Source organism: Echiichthys vipera (genome assembly GCF_963691815.1).
Source record: "Echiichthys vipera genome assembly, chromosome: 14".
NCBI lineage: Eukaryota > Metazoa > Chordata > Actinopteri > Perciformes > Trachinidae > Echiichthys > Echiichthys vipera.
The window spans coordinates 26,884,399-26,908,845 of record NC_139839.1 but is presented as its reverse complement, the minus strand read 5'-3'; the positions used below and the strand labels follow the sequence as shown (position 1 = coordinate 26,908,845).

Below are 24,447 nucleotides of genomic sequence, written 5' to 3'. Positions count from 1 at the left end.
TCAATTGAATAAAAGCCAAGGAAGCTGGTTTAACATCTCTGCATGCGCTCATCATATTAACATGGTCATTGTACAAAGCAGGAAGATAACAACAGTGCATCCCAGGCCAAATGTCCATCAAGCTCAGTAGGTAAGAAATTGAAAGTAAAATCCCCACCAGCCTCAGGAGAGAATGAGCACTATTAAATGTGTTACACAAGCAAAGCTTAAAGGGCTTACTCTCCAATCGCAGTTATCCTAATGTTGTGGAATATTACAAATGCCTCATTACTAGCATTTTGCTAGAAAGGGAGAAGCCTCTCTCTACAATATAATGAGCCTTGAAGCTTATTAGGCCAGTGTGCATTGAATTGAAAGGGCCACTGCATTCTCTTTTTTTGTTGTCTCTATGGCAGAGAAAGGCTTGGGCCCTAATCAGGAAAACACAGAACCACATCATTACACTTGACGAAACTAAAGAGGATAATCCTGTAGTCCGTTTAGGGTATTTTATAATTCAATTGAATTACTCTTGCCTTTTAACATATCACGGTGCACTGGCATTCTGTTCGGGAAATAAGGCCATACCTTGTAAAAGTTTCTCTCAAATGCATGCCCTAAAATGGACATACAGTATGAATCAAAATGCTCCCCAATGGAGCAGATGTGTCGGCCAGGCAGAGGCTCCCCATGGTCTGCACCCATGTGTTGCAGCACTGCTGATTAGAGATGCACCGATCCGATACGCAGATCGGATATCTGCTCCAATATTGACTAATTAGCTGGATCAGATATCGGTTGAATGAGGCCAGCATTCTGATCCAGTCACTTCCTCTTTATTAATATCATACACAGCAATACAGTTACAGTGATCTAGTCACTTCAATTCTATGTTTGAAACACCGGTTAGGGTTTTATATTACATTTTTAAATATATGTTTGCATATGTGTTTCATTTATATTTGCTGCTAATGTACACTTTGTTATGTGTTAATAAATAATACGAAGTACATTTAAAGCTGTGTTAATTTGTTACCTTTTCTTTTTAACAAGGCTAAATGTTTATGTTAAGCATTATGCCTTCACTCACATGGCAAGGTATACGCTTCATTCATTCAACAGAAGTATCAGATCGGTATCAGGTATCGGCTGATACGCTCAGCCCACGTATCTGTATAGGATTGGATAGGAAAAAACTGGATTGGTGCATCTCTACTGTTGATAAGGCTAAACCTAATAACACCATCTCCATTCACCTGCTCCATCTTGACTTGAAGAGGAAGATATATATTATTGTTTAAAATGTAGAAACACTATAACGTACTGTATGTGTACATGCACCAGGCCATCAGGAGTGCAAGAAGAATACCCAGGGGCCTGGCCAGCTGATTCACCAAGAATGTAGAAGGTTATTTTAAATAACTAGATATTGCTATCACACTAAACGAGATACATCCCATGGTATCAACCAAAACATGCCAGAATGACAGGAACGGGGCTAAATAACACTCCAAATTTAGGCTACATTTTGGAGGGAAAGACTGGCATGTTAAAATGTTATTTTGGCCTATTCGTACATTATGTATTTGAATATTTTTGCATACTGGGGTCCCTAAACAGTGTTGAATTGCACAGATTGGGTCTGACTTTGGATTTTATGTGAGATAATGTTAGACCCTTAGTAGCCATTCAATTGTAGAAATTTTTTTTTTTTTTTAATTTGACCTCATTGTATGAAAGATCTTGTTGTGACATTCAGGATAATGACAGCCTCATGAAACTTTTCAACCACAAACTAGAGAGTATTTGTGTCACACAAATAAATCTAATTTTATATTCAACTGTCCTCGAAATTTGCATTAAACAAAAACATCTGCAATAAAAACAACCCTTTCTCCCAAAGATTAGACAAACAGCATCTCAATATAATGCAGTACAACACCACCTATAACTGTGACTTTACTACTAATTATAACAATGTCAACAAAAATTTAATATTATACACGTTGTAAAGTATCATTTGTGGCAGAGCTGTACCTGATAAAGTGGACACTGAAAGGTCTTTCCGACTGACAGGAAACGGGTTCTTGAACCGGTTTCATTCAGAGTTTTTTTTTAACCTTGGTGCCATCTACTCTCGGCCTGCCATTTCCACCAGTTTTGCAGAGAACCATAATTAGTTACATGTATGTGTCAGCAACTGAGAGTGTTGAGAACAGCAGTAAACTAGGATTTTTCCTAGTGAGCCTGATGTGTTGTGTATGGTACTGGGGTGCATGGGTGACCTGAATGTGCTATAATGCAGCTCCATTGAAGTGGAGTGCTATTTATTATTTGGTTCCATGGAGAAGTTCTAACTTCAAATGTTGGGTGATTTCCTCTCTGTGGTTATGTAAGCCTGTGGCAATCGGAGTCATGGTGGTTTCATTTATGTCCAGTTTTCCCGTCTGTTTACCCTCGCTCTTCAGTCTGTGCCGTCCTACACATACTGCCATCCTGTTCATTGTGTATCAGTGCCTTAAGCCCTTAAAAAACCAGGGGCATTATTTTCCTCATTGTATTGCATTGTAATGCATTTAAGAAGATAAAACTTTCTTCCTTTTAGTTTTACATTACATTACATTATTGCAAAAGACTGTCTCAATTGAGAGTAGTTATTTTTACAAAGGGAAGGGAAGAATGACAGTGACCTTTTATCAACACCAGTTAGCTAACTGCCACTGATGTTACAGCGGAATAAAAATATGAATAGCAGAAAACTCCAGTTAATTTAACAGTACACAACAATGAGAAACAGATGTAAACAGTGCTAACACCGCCCCCTTGTTGGACCCATGTTACTTCATCATACCTTATTATTATATCTTAACTTTACACAGGTCACACTTGGACCTTTTGTGCTAAACCAGCTTAGAACTCCACTGCACAATGGTGATGGGGTGGCCTTGAAATCACCCCACATCTGAGAGGTAGTTGGTCAAGTTCATCAACACAATGATGACAGCTAATCTACTGATAATTCCTGTATAATTTCAAACAAATTGTATCAAATCTAAATAATAAGTGATGAGTGATAAGGGCTTTACTTAACTGGGAATGGTTCAAATGTATAGCCTATCCTAAACAACTACTTAAAAATATGAATAAAAATAATCAAGCCTTCCCAGAGGCTGTGGTAGGTGTGGAAAATAGTGAATTGTATGTTGACTGCATGTTAGTGCTGTTCTAGGCTGTATCAACCTGGCCTTGAAAGCTGTTTTGCTTAATAATGCATATTGCATGCCATGTCATTAAGGTTAGCCTTGCCATGGCCACCCAACCGTGGTTCTGTGTCCTGTCTTGGCCACCCCAGTCAAAATGTCCTGGAAACGCCACTGCTGCTGCAGAGATAGTGCACATTCACATGAACACTGTTTGGCTTCTTTCAGTGGCTCTGGAGCACTCAGTGAAGCGGATGCCTGCTACATTTATACAGGGATTGGTAGAGGGGGATTGAAATGTCCCTGTTGGTGCAGGTCTCTAACGCAGAGAAATAATTAAATTTGGGTGGGTGGCGGGTGAATAATTGAAGAGTACAAACAGATTGGGATGGCATCAAAGCTGATCCACCCCTCTCTACAAGCCAGTAGTATTCTACGTGTATTTAATTGTAATAGAGCAATTTTGATATCAATTAATTAATTAACTAGTAATGTAGAAAAGTGATGAACACCAGGGATCATATTGAGGTGCTGATCACAGGAAGGAGGCTTGATAATAGGAAAAAAAGTTTTGCACAAATGTATTTCTACCCTCAGGCCTTCTTCAATTGTTGATCTTGAAGGGGCCTCAGGGCCAAAACCTCATCTGAATAATAAAAAAGAGCAGCTGCTCAGCTCAGCACTGTGTATCTTTTCTACCTTTCTATTCATAAATGAGAAATAAAAATGAATTAATTAATTCATAATTATGCAAACTCCAAAATAAGACATTAATACAGAAGCCTACATAAACCCTGAAAGGCAAGGTGAAAATCTTTTTTTGGGGGGCATTGTTGGCCAAACCTAAATGTATCTCCTATGTACAAGATACATATTTGTATGGCAAGGTGAAAAAAAACTCTTTTACAGGCATCGTTGGCCAAAACCTTTAGGTTATTTACAGCAAAAGCAGAAGAGAAAGCAATTGCCTCCACGACCCAGTGGGACAGGCGCTGCTTTGTGATAGGTTTCCCTTTATGAGGATTAGCCCAGGAGACAAACAGCTGATCGCTCCTCCTGAAACCCTTAGTCCTGTCCATGTAAGTGCGCATTGCACGGACCGGACTTAACGCATGCGACCGCTGCCCTCCTGGTGAGGCAGCAAAAGCCACAAGGTCAATAGGAGAACATGAGCCCACCACCTTAGGTACAATAGCCGGGTTGGGCTTCAAAATTATCCTCACATCCCCCGGGAAAAGCTGAGTGCATGACGTATGCACCGAAAGCGCATGGATGTCACTAACCCGTCTAGCCGAAGCCAGAGCCAGCAACAACACCGTCTTGAGAGACATATGTTTCAGGTCTGCACCCTCAATTGGTTCAAACGGGGGGCCCTTAAGCCCCTCCAGAACCACAGCCAGATCCCATGGTGGCACCAATGGTCTTGACCACTCAGGGGCCAAGCCCACAGCGCCAGGCGTTCTGGATGCGGGTGGAAGACAGTCCCTCCCCCCTGTGATAGCAGGTCCCTGCGCAGCGGGAGCTGCCAGGGCTGCGCGGACAGTAACCTATAAATCTCCGCCAGCCAATGCATTGCAGGCCAATGCGGAGCCACCAGAATCAGCGTGTGGCCGTGGTCCCTTACTCTGGATAAAGTGGGGGGTATCAAGGCCAGGGGAGGGAACGCGTAAAGAAGCTCGCTCGCCCGGCCAGGCGTGCGCTAGTGCGTCTACGCCGAGAGGAGCATCCATGCTGCGCAGAGAGTAAAACAGCACGCACTGCGCTTTTCCTCTCGACGCGAACAGGTCCACCGCGGCCCGCCCATAACGTGCCCAGATCTGTTCCACAATCTCCGGGTGCAGAGTCCACTCCCCGTATACTGGCGCTCCCCTGGACAACAGGTCCGCGCCCGTGTTCAGAGCTCCCGGGACGTGGGTCGCTCTAAGGGAGAGGAGACGACCACAGCTCCACAGGATCAGTCTGCGTGCCAGCATGTGCAACTGACGAGAGTGTAACCCCCCTTGACGGTTGATATACGCCACCGTCGTCGTATTGTCCGTCCTCACCAGGACATGATGACCAATAAGAGACGGAAGGAAGCGTTTCAGAGACAGAAACACTGCTGAAAGTTCCAGAAAATTTATGGGAGACCTCACCGATCGGCCCTTGTGGATTCCGCCCCACCCTGTCAGGCTGGGGTCCGTAGTGACCACCTTCCTGGACAGGACGGAGCCCATGGGTACCCCACGGGTCAGAAAGGACGGGGCTCGCCAGTGGCGCAGCGCTCTGACGCACCACGCCATCAGTCCGAGTAACCGAAGACATAATCTGAATTGAACAGATTTTCCCGGAAGAAAAAGCGCGAGACATGCCCTGAAAGCATTCACTCGTTCCACCGAGAGGCCAGGGATAATCCCAGAAAGATTATTTCCTGTGTCGGTTTATCACAAAACCCAGATCGAATAGGTGTTGCGTGAGAACGCGTGTGTGCGCTGTGGCCTCCTGCTTCGACTGTGCCAATCGTCCAGATATGTGGCCAAGCGGATGCCCTGCCGTCTCAGCGGGGCGATCGCTGCTTCCGTGCAGCGTACGAACGACCTCTGGCTTAAAGACAGACCGAACGGGAGCATGCGGTACTCGCCCCGGAATGCGAACCTCAGATGCTTTCTGTGGGGAGGATAGATCGGAATGTGGAAATACGCGTCTTTCAGATCGACAGAAGTGAACCAATCGTTCTGTTGCACCAGGCGCAGCAGGGATGCGTGTGTAAGCATCCTGAACTTGTATTTCCTGAGATAATTGTTCAAAGCACGTAGATCCAGGATAGGGCGAATACCGCTCCCCCCCCCCGTTTGGGGACCAGAAAATACCTGGAGTAAAAACCGCTCTGACACTGTGCGGGAGGAACGACACAGATTGCTCCTTTGTTTAACAGTGAGAGGATTTCCGCCTGTAAAACATGAGCTGACTCTCCCTGAGCCTGGGAGTGTATTATGCCTGCGAATCGTGGGGGAACAGCGGCAAACTGCAGCTTGTACCCCCTCAAAATCGTCCCCAGCACCCAGGGTGGAGCTGCGAGCGCGGCCCATCTCTCCCACCTGCGCTGTCTCCCCACGGGTGCCGCCACAACGCTGTTTATTTTGACAGCTTTTGTTTTTATTAGCTGCGCCCTCAGCTCTCGGCCTAGATGCGACAGCGGGACACATTTTATTTTCTTTGAAAACTTTGTGTTTGTGTGTGTGTGCATGCTTGCCGACCAGTGGCGGTGGGTGAGACAGGCTGGGGCTTCGATAGTTTCGGTCTCATTTTGAACTGCGAAACATGGGAAGCAGCCTGCGCAAAGGTTTTATGCTTTTGCGCAGGCGAGGAAGGAGTCGGGGGGTTTTGAGTTAGGCAGAGCTTGAGGGCTTCATCCTCCTTCTTTTTGGCTTCACACAGTCATTGCATCGATGCTAACGCGGAGCCAAAAATCCCCTCCGGGACAATGGGCATGTCCAGGACGTCGTCCTTCTCCCTGTCTGACAGGTGCGCGAGGCTGAGCCACCACGCTCTTTCCCGCAGAACCATGGTCCCCAGTGCTCTTCCGGTGGCCTGGACCGCGCAGCGTTGAACACGGAGACACAGGTCGGTGATGACCGGTATCTCCTCCCACGCGTTTGGGTCCTGAGTTAGCACAACATCTTCGCCTTGTACGCCTTCTCAGTCAGGGCTGACTGAAAACGGTCGGACTTGGACGGCAGGCCGGGGCTCCGGGAGGACACTGCTGACAGCTGGGGGTGAAGGTGCGCTGCAACGAGTGGCTCCATCGGCCATACGGAGGCATACGGAGCAGACCCAGGCTCTCCATCGCCTCACAGTCGAGGGACGAGGCCCCGGGAATCGGGCTCCGGCTGCTGTAGGGGCGGTCTCTCCATGAGCGCGCCACCTCCTTCAGCAGCTCCGGGAAGACGGGGAGAAGTCGCTTCGTCGCGCTCTTGGCCAAGGGCAATTTCTTCCCCTCGTAGCGTGACCGGGTGGTCTCAGCTACGACAGCAGGCCAGGGGATGCCCAGCCGGGCAGCAGCGCGTTTGCACACGTCCAGCATGTCCGAGCTGGGAGAGGGAGAAGCTGGTGTGCTACTCTCGTCTCCATCCCGAGAGGCGACATCTTGATGTCGTCCTCTTCTTCATCCTCTAATTTGAGGCGTTCCAAGGCGCCATCGTCATCATCCCCATAGTCCAAATCCAGGACATCTTCCTCCAGCGGGGGACCCGCAGCTAGCTCCAGCTGGGAACCCCAGCTGGCGTTAGCCTCCGGTGCCACCACCGCAGCGGCCACCACCGCAGCGGCCACCGTCGACAGCAGGCACTGTCGGAAGGGAGATAGGGGTCATGTCCTGACAGGCTAGCCTGGCGGGCTAGTCGTCTGCGGAGACTCTTCTTAGTGAACACAGCACAGTGTGGACACGAGCCGGGTACATCAATAGCCGCCCGGGCGTGTTCCAGCCCCAGACAGCATGAGCAGACCTGGTGTGGATCCATGCTCGATATCTTATTCCCGCAGCGACAGATTCTTGCTCCGGAGTCTTCGTGCCCTCTGGTGTGAGGGGGTTTAGCCTCCAGTCCGTGCGAGCTGGTGTGCAGGCAGGGAGCCGAGGCAGTTAGCTGGTGTGCTAACCGTGAAAAAACGAGAGATTTAGCTGGTGTGCTAACGCTCGGCGCTCGAACAGTCGTGATGAGGCGTCGATAGCAGTGCTGACCAAGCCGTGGAGGGGCAGGAAAGCACCGAGTTCGATCTGGTGTGACCGACGAAGCAAAATAAAAAATATCCAAAACTAGCCGCGCCCGGCGACAGAAGCTAAATAAGATCTGTCTGTGGACAGTTAAGCTAGCTAGCCCTGGACGCGAAATATGCTCCGAGTGAGAAGAGGTGTTTGAATGAGGTGGTGCCGTCCGCATCAGCTATTTAAGGTAGCTGGGACTACCTGTGGCGGACGGACACCTTTCACCAGCCAATCAGGATTGGCGTAATGAGATAAATGCTTCTGAGGGCTGCAGCGAGGCGTGCATCCCATAGTGAGACAGAGGGGAGGGGAAAGTTCAGCAAAATCTGCACAAACAAAATGTTTTATTATACTTATATACTACTATACTATACTGTACTATACTATACTTAGTTAACTACAAATGTCTGTAAAACATAATGGGACTGTGCATAGGTGGTGACTTGGGTTAAATAGTGTAGACATAAGGTCTGATGAAAGATAACACATTCAACATCAGCTGTCTCACAAATAAAATGCATTTTGACCCAACACCTAAAGCTTTTCATCAGATCATTTGATGGTGAGAGAGAGAGACGTCAGAATGTCTTCAATTTGTGACAATTCACTGATCACACATCATGAAGGCATGTTCGCGCCACATGCATGCAGGTTTGTACTTACCTTGCTATTTGTTGTTACATTTATTTTACATATGGCATTACTTGCATCAAGGTGCATCATATACACATTAATTAGGTTAACAACATTTAGTTTACGCTTTACCTGCAGACACCATGATAACGGCCCCCCCCATAGGGCGTGATTATGAATATTAAGTAGCCATGTGTCCTCACAATATGATTTCATCAGATGATGCATCTACACTGTTTAACACAAGTCGGCATCTATATTAACTCGTACTAAGGACATAAACTTTCAAATTCAAATTCAAATTCAAATTCAAAAAACTTTATTTGTCACAGGGGCAATTCAGGGCACACAGAGCAGCAAATAACGACAGTGCAACTATACAAAAACATTTTAACCTATCAACAAGAATAAAGTGTAAAAGAAGAATAAGTGTCAGTATGTCAGTGTGTTAGTACAGCTAGAATAAGTGTCAGGATGTTAGTGTGTTAGTACAGGTTAGAATCCAGTCACAGAGTTAGATACGGAGAACATCGTCGGCGTGAGATGTAGAAAGACATGCGTGTATCAGATGTAAGCAGACAAGTGAACGGGTGTGTATGATGTAAACATGCAGTAGACTGTTGAAACAGGTATAAACAGAACTGTAGTGCAGAAAAGATACAAGTGGACAGTGATCTGATTCAGATGTGGTCAGACGTGAAGGTGTCCAGGGAAGGTGTCAGGGGTGGGAAGGGGGGGTGATGATGATGGTGTCCAGGGAGGGTGTCTGGAGAGGGGAGGAGGAGGGGTGATGGGAGGGATGTCCGGGGTGGAGAGGGGGGTGAGGTGTCCAGGGAGGGTGTCTGGAGTGTGTGTGTGTGTGTGTGTGGGGGGGGGGGGGTGATGGTGTCCTGGGAGGGGGGGGGGGGGGGGGTGAAGTGTCCAGGAGAGGGTGTCAAGAGTGGGGAGGGGGATGGTCAGAGGGGTCAGGAGTTGAGGAGCTGGACAGCCCTGGGGATGAAGGTTGCTCTTCTCCTCTGTGTCCTGCAGCAGGGACAGCGAAGACGGCGTCCTGAGGGGAGCCACTCAAACGCTGAGAAGAGAGCATGAGAGGGGTCCTGCATGATCCAACCAGCTAACCTGAGAGTCTGCTGCTCATGGATGGTCGACAGGAAGTCCAATGATCTTAGAGCAGACCGTGGCTATGCTCTGCAGGCGGTTTCTGTTCTGGAGGCTGGTGGAGTAGAACCAGCATGTGATGGAGAACGTGATGATGCTCTTGATGAAGGAGTAGTAAAAGGTCAGGAGGATGTTCTTGCTGACTCCAAAGGAATTGAGCTTCCTAAGGAGGTATTTCCGCTGCTGACATTTCCTGGGAATCGCCTCTGTGTTGGAGGAGAATTTCAGCAGGCTGTCGAAGATGGTGCCCAGGTACCTGTACTGCTTCAACAGGCTTCCCGTGGATCACGGTGTTTGCTGATGCAGCCAGTTCCCTCTGCTTGTTGGAGAAGGTCACCACCATGTCTTTGGTTTTGTTGACATTCAGCTCCAGGCAGGAGCTGTCACACCACTCCACAAACTCCTGAAGAGCTGGTCCGTGGTGAAGAGATGGGCCTGACAGCAGAGACAGGAGGACGGTGTCGTCAGCTTACTTCACCAGATGACAGTTAGGCTGTGTGGTTCTGCAGTCATCGGTGTAGAGGATGAAGAGCAGAGGTGAGAGCACACAGCCCTGAGGGGAGCTGGTTGAGGTGTGTTGGAGGTCGGAGAAGGTGCTGTTGACCAGGACTCTCTGTGAACGGTTGGTCAGGAAGTCCAGGGGCGCTCCAGGTGTTTGTGAACAGTGTCTATTATGAATGTTTTTGCATCATCGACGCCCCTGCCAGCTCGATAAGCGAATTGGAGCGGTTCCATCTGGGAGTGGGTTTCCCTGATGATGTGTTGTTTTATGATCCTCTCCATGGCCTTCATCACAAGAGAGGTGAGGGCCACCGGCCGGAGGTCATTCAGACATTTGACGGTGCTCTTCTTGGGGATGAGGATAACTGTTGAGTGTTTCCATTGCTGGGGGACTATGCTGCTGTCCATGGATCTTTGAAACAGGGTCTGAAACACGCCCCCTAGCTGCTCAGCAAAGTGCTTCAGGACGCGGCCGCTGATGTTGTCTGGGCCAGGTGAGCTGTTCTCCCTTGTCTTCCTGAGGGCTTTCACCACGTCCTCTGCGCTGAAGGTGAAAACTGCTGAGTCACTGGGCTTGAGCTTGGACATCGCTTCTTCCAGCTGGGTGGTGTTGTCCTGCTTGAACCTTGTGTAGAAAGAGTTAAGGTCATGGGGAGAGATGAAGAGCTGCTGCCTGAAACCTGGATGGTTTTTGTGTTGCTGGCAGCAGTGTTCACAGCAGCCATGTTCTTGAGTCCCTGCCAGGCTGAGCGGAGGTTACCCTGCGTGAAGCACTCCTCCACTTTGTTCTTGTACTCCAGCTTGGAAGTTTTTATGGCATGCTTGACCTCTCTGCTGACCTCCTTTTTCTCCGTTTCGGAGCCGGTGAAGAAGACCCTTTTCTTCTTGTTGAGGATCTCCTTGAGCTCTTTGGTGATTCAGGGTTTGTTGTTGGGGTAGATAGTGACCGTTTTGGAGGGGATGATGTTGTCCACACAGAAGGAGTGTCCACATGTTCATTAATGTCATCAGAGGGGGCCAGGAGGTTGTCCCATTCAGTGGATTCACAGCATCCTTGGAGTGTGATGATACTTTCGTTGGTCCACTGCTTGATGTTCTTGACAACTTTCTTCACCCTTCTCATGACAGAGATGTAAGCCAGAGCAAGCAAGATGGCATGGTGATCAGCAGAGCCCAGAGGAGGGAGGGCGACAGATCTGTATGCGTCGGGTACTGAACCATAGCACTTGTCCAGTGTCTTCTCCTGGCATGTGTGGCATGTGATATACTGTTGATAACCTTTTAATGATTTGTCCAGGGAGCAGTGGTTGAAATCACCCAAGATGAATTTGGGAGAGTCCGGTGAAATGTGGTCCAGTTTGTTTAAAGAGTCTGTGATGTGTTCAGTGGCTGTGACTGCGTTGGCTCTGGGGTGGATGTAAACCAGGATGACAAAGAGCTGAGGAAACTCTCTGGGTAGGTAGAAAGGGTGAAGGGAGACAGCCAGAAGCTCGATGTCCGGGGTGCACAGTTTCTCCCTCACGACGATCGTTGAGCACCAGCGTGTGTTTACATACAGACACGCCGCCGCCATGTTGTTTACCGGTGAGCTCACTGTCTCGATCAAGTCTTAGAGGGGGGCCTAAGCCATCAACGTGCAGGGCATTGTCATCGTCGTTCTTATATAACCCTGTCTCAGTGAAAGCAAGAACCGAGGCAGTCCTGTACTCATGCATGTGGTTAACGTTAGCTTGTAGCTCGTCCGTTTTATTCCGGAGGGATCTAACATTAGCTAGGACGATAGATGGAAGCGGCCGTTGTTTACAAGTCTCCCGTTTGAGCCTGGCCCTGATTCCGCTCTTTCTCTTCCCCCTTCTGGTTACCTTATTTTTCTTGTGTGTGGACTTGTCATGGCTGGTTGAGTTACTCCGCAGTAATTCCTTAGGCAGCAAGTCTACGGCGAAGGCGTGTAGAGGATGGAGTCCGAGCTGCAGTAGGGTCTCTCTGGAGTACGTGTTCCACTTGTCGTTGTTTCTGCTCGCCGTCACAAGCTCCAGGAGAAACCACACTTGAAGAAAGGCCATGAAAAACACGGGTATATCCATGCCGAATGGAGAATTAAAGTGCCAGGTGAAATAGGAAAAGAAAAACAAGGAGAAAAACCTCCGCGTTGTCCGGCAGTCACGGGGTTAACAGGGAGGTAAACAAAGAGAGCGTCACGAAGGGACGGGCGAGGAAAAAAAAGTCAGCTTCGTCTATGTAACGTAGTTGAAAAGTTAGAAAACACACTCGACGTGTGTGGCATGCAAAGGGTTAACTAAAAAGTAACAAATGTATACATAAAACAGGTAGAAAAACGTAATAAATGCTAAATAGCGCTAAAAGTTGCTCTGTGCTCCGACCGGTCGACCACACGAGCAGCGACCCGGAACCGGGTCTTTGATTACGTTTTGGTCAACAATGCCTTAAAAAAGTTTTTTACAACTTTAATTCATTTAAATGAATATAACTTATATGTTGAACACAGTTAAGTAACATTAATTAATATCTTCACAAATGTTACGTAAAGAGACATGACACTTGATATTGGTGAGTAACTTGTACTTGATATTCCCGCGGTAGAATTTAAGTGTTAGTTCAAATTGTTAATTTTATTTTTAATTTAAATTTTATTAAGTAAATCATACAAGTACGTTTTTTTAGTGCAGACTACCTCCAGATTATCAGCTGAGTGTGAAAAAGTAACAGTTATTTGTCAAAGACGTCCATGTATTGTGTTGCAGAGATAAATTAGCATGCAAACCAGCTAGCCCCGGCAATACCGCTTGTGCCTGGAGAGGCGGTAGTGAGTCACTGTAGCATCCAGTCTGCCAGCATGAGAGGATGAAGAAGCAGAACTGCCACTGGCTTACAGAAGCCGCCACACCATTAGCAGTACAACAGTTAGCAGCTGTATAAAACTAAAACCACGTACACCTGAACTGAGATTCTGTGTTTAAGACACTGTTGCACAGAGACACAGAGACTCAGACACTGTTGCAATAGACAGGTTTATCCATCTTCTATAACTCTTTTAGCAAAGTTGGCGGGTAGATGATGCAGCCTGCTAGCTACCAGAGATGCTGGGTACAGCAGGTTTTGCAGGGCCACAGCCTAGCCTGGAATCCAACTCGCATCAACTCACCTGTCCCTCCTCTCTGCCAGCTGTTGCTCCGCTGAGTTATCAATTTCAACCTGGATGGAGCGAAACTCTCAAGGGTTAGTTACATTTTTGAGGACATGGCAGGTTTATTGCATGTGTAACTGTACACAATCTTGAACAGTGTCATTAAATCATGAAATTCTTGCACATGGAGAAATTTGGCCCCATATTGTGTCGTAACACATGGCCTGTAACTACACATTGTAACTTTAAAAAAATAAATCATTAAAACAGGCTTTTAGTTTTTATGGCTATGTTTTCAGGAAATGCACATTTAAATTAAATAAAGTAAACAGGGACACACTGCGCACAGTGTCTGTTTGTGCCACTATGGTTCAGACCATACTCTGTCCTGACTGTTGCTTCTCTGGATTCACGATGGTGGAAGCATCTCTCCACTTACATCAGGGCAGCCAGTGGTGCAGTGGTAGTTGATGAGGTGGATGCACTACTAGGTAGGTGCATAGATTACAGAGGAGCAAGTGGGTATACTCTCCAACTGTATATATTCCAGTGGCTTTTAAGCTCATAGTTGGGTATTTTGTAAACCATGATATGCAGAAAAGTACTTGCATGACTCTTATTCGTAAGTTTCTTATCAATAAAACTTTAGCTGAATTAATGAAATGCAATGTAATGAAATTAATGTTTCATTTTCTTTAGTAATTAATCTTTAATGGAACTAATTCATTAATTCATTTTTAGAATACTTTGTTTTGTCTGAAAGCTTACTTCAGTGGCTTTCTAATGTTGTTTCCCATTCATCGGTATACCTTTCAGAAGTATTGCAGTCCGGCCTTCCAGGATACTTTGTACAGTAGATCCATAATCATACATCTATCAAACAAGTGCTTAATTCTACAGACATCCTGTTTGTTTAGCTGGAAAACTAACTCCTGAACCTTTCCAATGCGGCTTCCCGTACATTTGTAGCCCTTTCAGAAGCTCTGAAATACATGTTGAATCTAAAACTAGATTCGTTTATAATTTTTTTTATCAATTTTTTCGTATCGAAACTGTTCTTATTTTCGTTAGCCCACTCGACATTGTTTCCTATAATGCATTATTTCCCATAATGCATCTTGTGTTTACCAACAAATCACAGGTTTAGGCTGACAGAAGCAAAGCACGAAACTAGGAGGGTTGAAGTTACGCATGGAAACTCGTACACATTCTTTGGCTCGTCCATCAAAAGATCAGTAGTGTAAGAGAGTGTAACAGACCATCCGGCAGAAGCCGAAGTATGAGTAACGAATGAATTAGGCTGTTCTCATGCATTTTTATGCATGCATACCAATTTTTGTTTAGAACTTGTTGTACCTTACACAAAACTGTTGATGAGAATGCGTTGAATGAATAATACGTTTACAATCATTTGTGCATTTGTGTCGTGGTGTAAAACTATACACATTTTTTACAGCAGCCTGTATGACTGTCTATGTAAAGATATTGTGGCTTTTGCTATATTGTCTGGGTTTAGACAAATAACCCAGAAAAAGCACCTCTTGCAACAGATGATTGTTGGGCTATGCTAAAGGCATGGCACCTTCATAGCCTTAGGGTTGAATACATTGGGATGTTAACATTCTGAAGCATGCATGCCTGCAGGACTCGCCACAATGCGCAGACATCTCAGACCCAGTTAAAAAATGGGTTTTTACTACAAAGTAAGTTTTCAAATACAGTGGATTTGCCTTAGTGTTTGGTGCACACAATACACATATACAAAACATATATAAAGAGGAATTAGAATTCAAGCAAAGAACAGTAAAATAAAAAACAACATAACTATAGAATAGAAAAATTACTGTTTTAGAATTTGAAAGCTGTACAGGTACAGAAACAGACCTGCATGGGATTAGAATGTGAGAGATCAGACACTGCCCTGATGCGAGACTGAAAGCACTGAGCTCGTCTAGCATCTCTGCAGGGTATGAAACCAAGCTTTAACATTATCAGCTGGTTTCATACAAACGAAAGCTAGCATAAATCTACAACTGAAAGCAAAATACTGGGTCCTCCTCTTGGGGCCTGCTCTGTTTCTCATCATGAAAAGAATTACAGCCCACTGGATTAGACAGAAACACAGAACATGCTGCATGGGATGAACACTATGTGCACTTGCTGTACTGAGAGTTTGAAGCAGCATACAATAAAAGGGAGGGGGACAAGTGCAGTTGGTACAGGCCAGCTGGCAGGGGGCAAAAATAAATGACAACCAAAAATGTACGCACGAAACAGAAAACATGGACGACCGCCATCAAATCGTTAATAAACATACTGTCCAACAGTGGATAACATTGGTTGACAATAGAGCGGTATTCAGCTAAAACATCTTCATCAACTGATCTGGAGTCGTAAAAGCCCTACATATCGCTATGAAATGGAACTGGGTACAATATTACAAAGGGCCTTCAGTTTTGCAGCACAGCACTGCTGTGACACTTGACATTTAGCTTTTTATTTCATCACAATGAAAAATGAATGTGTATAGAAAGAAATATATTGTAATACCAAATCATAAAAGTCTGCAAACTAATGTAGAATATAATATATATATATATATATATATATATATATATATATATATATATATATATATATATATATACATATATATGCTAAGAGATTATAAGATTATACATATTTTATATTATACATATTTTCACGCCAGAATATTAAAAACAAGTTGTGTTAAAATTGCAGTATCTAATACAACACTACATGCAGGGAAGTAACGTTTATAGCCTATCCTTTGAAATTTTATCTCTCACAAATTGTGTCTCTAGGCGCGCAGCCATTGTTCTCCCCCGAGTTGGAGTTTCCACTTCGTCAGGCATTCCAGTGCTCTTTTCCGAGTTGGAGGTCGGAAAATTTGGACTTCCAACTCAGCATGCGCCCGAACTGTGCCTGACAGTCAGCTCCGTGCTGAGTGGACAGGATGATACGAGCGCTGGGGATTTTTCCAAAACAAAGACCAGGCTCTATGTGCACGTAGAGGCGGATGATTTATGTTGTTCTATCGGAGCAGAGTGGCTTCAGTGTATATGATCAAACAAATGTTGCTAACCGCACGGTTAATAAATCAAAGTATATTTTATGTGATTACTTGATTAATAAATGGAATAAATTAATAGAATACTATTTCAAAAATTCTATACAAAATAAAACCCCTCACTAATCTGTCCCTACAACCTCCAGCCTGTCAGTCTGTCACCAGGGCATAAGAAACGCTGTTTTGAATCTCAGAGGAAGTGTATCCACACCCCAACCACTTTCTGCTCACCATTATATTATATTATATTATATTATATTATATTATATTATATTGCAATGAGCGTTGTCTGTGCTGAGTTTCCAAATGTATAATCATACTTATGCCCACTTTTGGCTCGCCATTATATTATATTATATTATATTATGCTGCACTGGGCATTGTCTGCATTGAGTTTTGAAAAGTGTAACCACACTTGGGACCGCTTTCAGCTCAACATTGACATTATGTTACCCTTAAAAGTACCATGTTCAGTATCCAACCCGTCCTGCTGACCTACTTATTAGAGTTTAGTTTTTGCTGTATTGTAGAGCTATTGTATCAAACAATATGAAAACACCCAATTGTAAAGGGAGATGTAATTTTTGCTAAACAGCAGCCACTGTGGAAAATTGTGGCAATCAAAGGAAAATTACACATTAATTTAGCCACCAGTGGTCATACCAGACCATGAATGCTGCAGCGGCGAACCCCATGAGGGTAGTGACGTCTAAAAGAATGCGTTCTATTGGTCATACATTTAAATCTAATTTGTAAGATACAAAAACATTGCTCTAAGTCAACCCCTACATAAACCAAAGCAGACTCTTTTGATTATTTGTAAGTGTCCAAAGTCAAGATGCAGTCACTCTGAAGACGAAGCTGTTGCTGTGGTGTTTCAGTATTAGTCAAGAAGAGGTGGACAACACGGCTCTTTGCTCATTAAAAAACAGAACTGAAGTTCAGGGATCACAGTGTAACTACCACTTGATACTGATTCAGAGTCCTCTGTGGCTTCTCTGCTACTTCTAGTCCTTAGGATACATACACTATGCATTACAAAGCACTCCAAGATATCATTCTCTCTTGTCATGTGGCTTAACTGCAGTCAGTCCATTCCCTGTGTGCAGTCACCATGGAAGCAGATGCCCTATATCCCTGAGGGTATCCGCTGACAAGGTCACAGGGCTGATTGATGTTAGCCTCTAGAGTCCTTTTGTGTACAGGTTCAACACCAATCTCCATTTCTGAGGCAATGGAAAGGAGAGCGCCTGTGGGGACGAAAGGCCCACATACCCCCATAGACTTCCTGATCTGTCTGCCATAAAGGTGTGTACTGTATTCATTAATTTGTAACTCTAGGGTGGGACATAGATCTGTGCCCCTCCCTTCTAAATGTTCTCACAACAGACAACTATTCAAAGTTTTTGTTGGGTACTGGCATGTGTGTATTCAGGCCAGCACAGCATTAAACCACTGTATGACCTGAAGCCATTGCCAGCATGGAAGAAACACTATCTAAACAAACAGCAAGACTGCATACATAAGTGCACCAAAGTATACTTCACTACTACCATGGCAACTATCTACTATTACGTATTGCACTAAAATGCCATACACAGCACAAAAGGCATCTGTATAACTTTTAAAATAAGAAAAACAAGTCAAACTAGAATTTATGGGGAGATAAGTGACATAGTCTTCACTTGCATTGTAAAAAAAAAAAAAAACTACACTCTTCCATACATTCTCTGCCCGAGGACACTCACTTTCAAACCCCATGTGAAGGAGATTTTAATCCTGAGAGAGTTGAGGAATAGATTTAACAGTTAGATATTCATTTAAATTAGCAACACCTCAAATATATCTTCACCAACATTATTTCTAACTCTCTTTCAAAATGATATTTTAAGCGCAGATATTAGATATTATTTATGCTGATGGAGAAACTGCTTGATATTTGTGTCTATGTAACTAAGAATGTCAAATAATCGATTCATCTGTATTAAAAATGTTTTCAATAAGATATAATAACTGACAAAATATACTGTAGGTCATGCAGTGATAACTGTCATGGACTGTCCTCCACAGATGAAAAATAAACTGAGTCAGACAAGTGAGAGGAAACATGACCTTTGAAAGCCACGTTCTCCATTCTTTGGGTATAATTACAATTTGCTGCTGGAAGTGAAAAAAAAAAAAATTCTCTGGGCTGGTAAACTTGCCATCACAGTATTTGTGCATCCCCAGGACATGTACAGTCCACCAGGACAGTACCAGGGTGGTCTCGTGAAGTTTTCGTACATACAGCAAAGACAAGTGATGCGCAATAATTTGTGTTTGTTTTATGTATTTATTGTGTGTATATTCCACGGTTTAAAAGCATGAGATGTGGTATAAGACAGCGATTTGCAGAGTAAGGAGGCAGGTTGGGGTGGTAGGTGGGTCCTAAAAAACAGGAGGAGGGGTTTATTCCCGTAGCCGTCCATGTACTGGTGATGTTCATGTCAAACCAAGGCCTTTTTTTCTAATCCTAACCAAGTGGTTTTCATTTAACCCTAACTGTCATCTTTTATAGGTGAAATCGATCGTGCAACAGTGTTTTTGATGCATTGTTGTCGCAGACTATTTTCGGAACACGGGCTTTTAGTGGGTGACTTCACACGGACAATACCTTAAATCGACCCTTACTTAAAAGTGAATTTAAAGTTGTACTCCATAAGATTAGAACTACCTTGTTTCTAGCGGCCTCTTTGGCAGTAAGATGGAACTGCAGGTGAGTCTGTTTTTTCAGAGCCTCCATTTTTTTTTGCTCTTTTGTGAACTTTATTGAAACACATTCACCTCTCTACTTCCAGTCTGTCCCCTATACGTTCCCCTCTTAAATCCACACGCACACGCACACACACACACACACACACACACACACACACACGTTCCTACTACACTTCTGTACTTAATGCAAGCCTGACTTAGATGTTGGAAAATTACGATTACAAGTGAACGCAGAATAACAGTTTGTGACGATCTCAGCCAACAGTCCAACCGCTGTTGGACGAACAGCATGGACTAACATGGAGGCTTATTTACATCTAGAACATCTATCTGGAATGTCTCCACAGACACAAATATTGAAATACTCTGCAAAAAGACATTATTAGCGTTTTCATTAGGCGGTCATATGATCAATCACCCTTGTTTTAACTCACTATTTGATAGATATGAACTTGAAAGGCAATTAAATAGATGGAAATCTTAGTATAACTTAAATAATATAAATGTACTGTACTTTTTGTGGAAAAGATTGACCACTACAAGGGATAAGTTATCAAAAGTAAACAAGTAACATTTTTGAGAAAATCTTAGTGATACATTTTCAATAGGTGGGTGACAAAAGGGTGTCAATTATAAAAAACAAAAAAAACATTCACATTCAGACAGACACTGTGGCTCACACATCCTCACTGATTGTTTGAGCAGGTGCACTCCTCCTTTGGTGTAACAACACAGAGCACCATCACCGGTGTTGTATCAAAGCCCAACTTCGCCCATTCTGCAGATCTCAATTGTGAGCTTGCAGCATCCAGATGGTTGGGTAATTCAAGGGCAGGGAAAAGGACAGATAACAATCCATGGGAAAGTATAATTGGAGACGTGTCTCCCTCTCTATGCAAGAATATGCTTGTCTATTGTTTGATTAAAACCGTGGCCTGGTGCTTCTCTGCCCCAATTAAGAGTTAATGAGATATCATTGTGAATAATACAGTGTAATAAATACTCAATGTTAATCATGGTTGCATGAAAGTGAATGTTATCAAAATGAACCATTTTTTGTGAAGACTATGTCAATTATTTTTCATAAAATGTACTAGTTGCAATATCAAAAGCAGAATCTGATTGTATACTCAAAGAAAGTCTTTCCTTTGATGTAGTGAATTCTCTTTGTGAGCTATCTGATACAACTACTTCATCTCATTTTTAATTATATGTCACTTTAATTCAGCTACAAATGCAGATTCAGGGCGATGGTGCTAATTGTTTGTGGAAACTCACAGTGGAGGAAATTGATTTCATCATCAAATAAAACAAAAGTCTCGTTGCAGACAGCTGATTTAGTAGGACTTTCCAATGAAACTGAGCCAGGACATTTTTCAACATGCCCCAGATCAATATCTATCAACAATCTGAATATAAACAGAGATTGATTCCCAGTTTCATTTTCTCACTGAATTCCATCTAACCACACTATCCTTAAACAGGAGAGAAGATTTTTTATTGTATTTGACTGAAAACTTGCACTGATCGTATTCAGACAAAAACAACTTGATTATCCAGGATAATCAATTTGTAAAAATGCAAAAGCAAACGAACAAACACACACACACACACAGACACACACAAACACACACACACATACATACATACACACACACGCACACAAACACACACACACAAACACACACACACACACACACACACACACTGATCTATGGTTATTCTGTAAGCAGCATCTTACCTTGAACGATGAGATGCACTTTTGTGGATTTTGGTTTCTTGTTTGTAAGGATTGAGCAGACATAGGGCCCTTCGTCGTGGACGTCAACATTTTGGATCTTGATGCTGTACTCTGTGACCGCTGTGTTTTCCATCAGGATAACGCGAGGGTCCAGAGACCACTTCTCACTTCCTGCGAAGAGAATGGTGGTGCGATTGAGCCACGCCACTCGTGATACTTTGCTGTCCACGTTGCATCTGGTAGGAAGACAGACAGGAAATACAAAAACACATTAGAGATTTTGGCTTTCAGCATAATGCTTCGTCTATGGTAAGCTCCATGAAATCTCAAACAAAAACATTTTGATGAAAATGCAGTTTATGTTATCAGCGTGCACTGTCAAATATGCATATGAATTACAAGGTGTATGGAAATAAATCTGTGTCCTCGGATTTTGAAATTAAAAAGCCATTGAATTTCTAGCACTGAATATTTATGCATTGAAATTATGTAACTCTTCAAATTTTAAAACAACTCAAAGTCAGCTGAATTTGGCCTATTGCATTTTTTAATGTTGAATTTTATACATTATATTTTCCATTTGAATTTGGTATGTTGAATTTGTGAACATTGGAAAATAATGGTAAAGATTAGTTGTTTAAATTTGAAGAGTTTAAATTCAGAGGCAAACAAATAGATACATAATGTCAATACATAAATATTCAAAATCCATTGACAAAGATTTACTTCCATAAAGTTGTTCAAACTAAGGATATGCAGCTGGGACACAGTTTTTAAAATATTTCTTTATGTGTGGAAAGCAGGAAAGCAACTTGTACAACTCAGTCCTGGTTAACAATAAATATATCATTAAATCATTGCAATTAGATACATCCGTCAGTTTAAAGTGAAGTCAACTTCAACTGTATAGCTGTGACTTTCAGACTTTATAATCATGAATTCAAAGCATTTGAGCAGCTAACTGCTGGCCAACCTCATCAAAATGAATGTGAGCCTTTTATTAAAAGCATTTTTCCTGTGTCATAGATGAGTCACATGGTCTTCTTTCTGATCAAAAATAAATACAGTGCAAACCATGATGAAAATAGATATTTATTCCAAACACATAAATCAAGCCACATGAGTCAGCACTGATCCTGATCTGAAAGGTAAACGCTGATACAGGTTAATGCTGTACCTCATAAGGGATCAGACCTAACATTGTGTAATTAATCATCGTAAGTTTTTACAGTCTTACTTGGAGCAAACTAACATATGTAAACATTTAAATGTTGGTGTACATTTATCATTAATCAGTACTTAATTAGAGTATTTCAACCAGTAGTATGTTAGTGAATAGTGACTAAAAAAGTTATTGTTCTAGGATAGGTGAAAAATGCTCTTTGCACTTTTTGTATTTCTTCAAACCAATCACAACCGTCTCAGGTGGCTCTGAGGTCCAGATGCATTGACGGTGCCTTTGCAAAGAAGATAGTGGAAGAGGCCTGACATCCAGCCGAGTCCAATATTTCCTCTCATTTATCTTGGTAGCTTAGGTTATATCTGTCTCTTAAGCTGCTAAATGCTGCACTATGTTCACCGGCTATTCGCTGACTGTGTCTGCCTGCTGTTTGCTGCTGAGCTTGTAGTGTATAGTGGTTTTTAGAGCGTTTTCACTGAAAACAGCTGCCTGCTGTGGCTAAATATGACTCTATGACGGCAGTGAGGGTGAACCAGAACAGTGAAGTTGCAGCCTGGCGGCTAAACAATGAGCTGGAACTCACTTCACAGCTGATACTGCTGAATTTTTGGTACATTGTTATCATAAAAATATTATTAGACATTGAATTGCAACTTTCTTTTTTTACAGTGTATATATATAAAAGGAAGTTTGAGAAGCATTCATTTCAGTGGAAATCAAACTAAGGTTGTGTAGCAATTTAAAAATAAAACCAAATCTTGGGGGAGGAAAGCCTCAAGGAGCTGTGATCAGACAAAGTCATCACTGACTTGTGTACAAAGTAATGACACATGAGACGTCTCTTCCATGTATAAGCACTACACATAACTTAACATCAGAATGTGCACTTGCAGCACCAGTAATCAAACTAATACAGATACTGTGCACACTGACATTTCCGTTCACCTCTGATTCCAAAAAGATTAAGAGGCAAACATTTAAAAAAGGAAAGAAACATTACACCCTGACTAGGGGTGGGAGCATCCAGGCACCTCCCAATTTGATTAGATTCTGATTCACAGGGCGATGTTGCAATAACCAAATGATGCATCTTGAAGCATCAAACATGTTGATGTCTATATACATGATTTATTTAGTTATGAGACTTCTTGCTACTGTGAAATGATCCATGACTGAAATAAACAGATGAAGATACTTAATTATCTTGTATTTAAGTTGGACACAACTTACATGGAGACATTGACATTCATTACATTGCACGTTCTGTTCTTATTATGTTCCTATCAATCCTTGTATCACCAATTGCTTAACTACCAGAGGAGCTTATGAGCTATGGAGCTGTTTCACCTTTTGTTAGCTAAGAACAAACACTGCAGGTTTTAGCTCAAGTATGTTCACAACCTAAATCCATTATCAGGAAATGAAGCTGAAGATATGAAATATTGATTGAATCTACCAGACAGACTATGATAACAGCCTGCTTACTTCTATCTCGTTTTTCACAGTCTACTTCAGCCAAATACTGAGGTCTGACTGCAAAACTATTAAAATGATAAGAAGAAATATTGAAATGATATGTCTTAAAGATTAACTGGGTGACTCTCCTGAAATTGACTGATACTCGATATATTCTGGTGGTGATCTCTGGTGGTTGAACTACAAAAACCTATTCCCATCTTATTCGTTTTTTCCTCTAAATGATCTTTGAATACAATACCAGCTTACAAAAAACCCGACACTAGATGTATGATTTGTGCATGCCCACTCTACACCTCAGTTACCACAATGATACCAATTAATCGGATTCATTCAGGTTATAACAATAACATCCAAATTAGCTATGTTAGTCCAAATACAAATTAAAATCATCATTTGTCCTGCAGAAAAAGAGGACAATATAAATGTAACATAAAGTAAAACTAAGCTCAGAATGGACTGTGGTATTTACACCACATTAAACCAGGATTTGGCAGAACATTTATTGATGTGTCAGTGAAAGAATGGAATTAGCTTTCAGCTTGTGTGCCAATTCTCTTTTCTTTTTTATAAGGGATGTTATTAATTTGGCATGAGTTTACAGAAACTGTAATCAGCCTTTTAAATCCAAAATAACCCGCAGTTTACGTCAGCTCACAGATATGGGCAGGTGAATTCAGTGCAAATAAGCAGACTAGTCGATTAGTCTGCAGGACACAAGTCCATACAAGTTATCAAACATAGTCCAGCGTCAACAAGGGAGCTTCACACACCCAGCAGTGTTTATTACCCCAGTTATACACACATACAGCATTTACAGTAAATAGAGCCTAACAAGACATTTCAGG

General features: G+C 43.1%; 1 protein-coding gene across 1 annotated transcript in view; it reads right to left on the bottom strand.

The window, feature by feature from the left end:
• The window catches only part of opcml (opioid binding protein/cell adhesion molecule-like), a gene marked incomplete at its 5' end in the record, with an annotated part of 280,443 nt that overhangs the window by 126,708 nt on the left and 129,288 nt on the right, over positions 1-24,447 (bottom strand). The window contains one exon of the mRNA XM_083926783.1: positions 20,944-21,179. Coding sequence (XP_083782909.1) covers positions 20,944-21,179 — 236 coding nt within the window. The remainder of the gene's footprint in view (positions 1-20,943; positions 21,180-24,447) is intronic.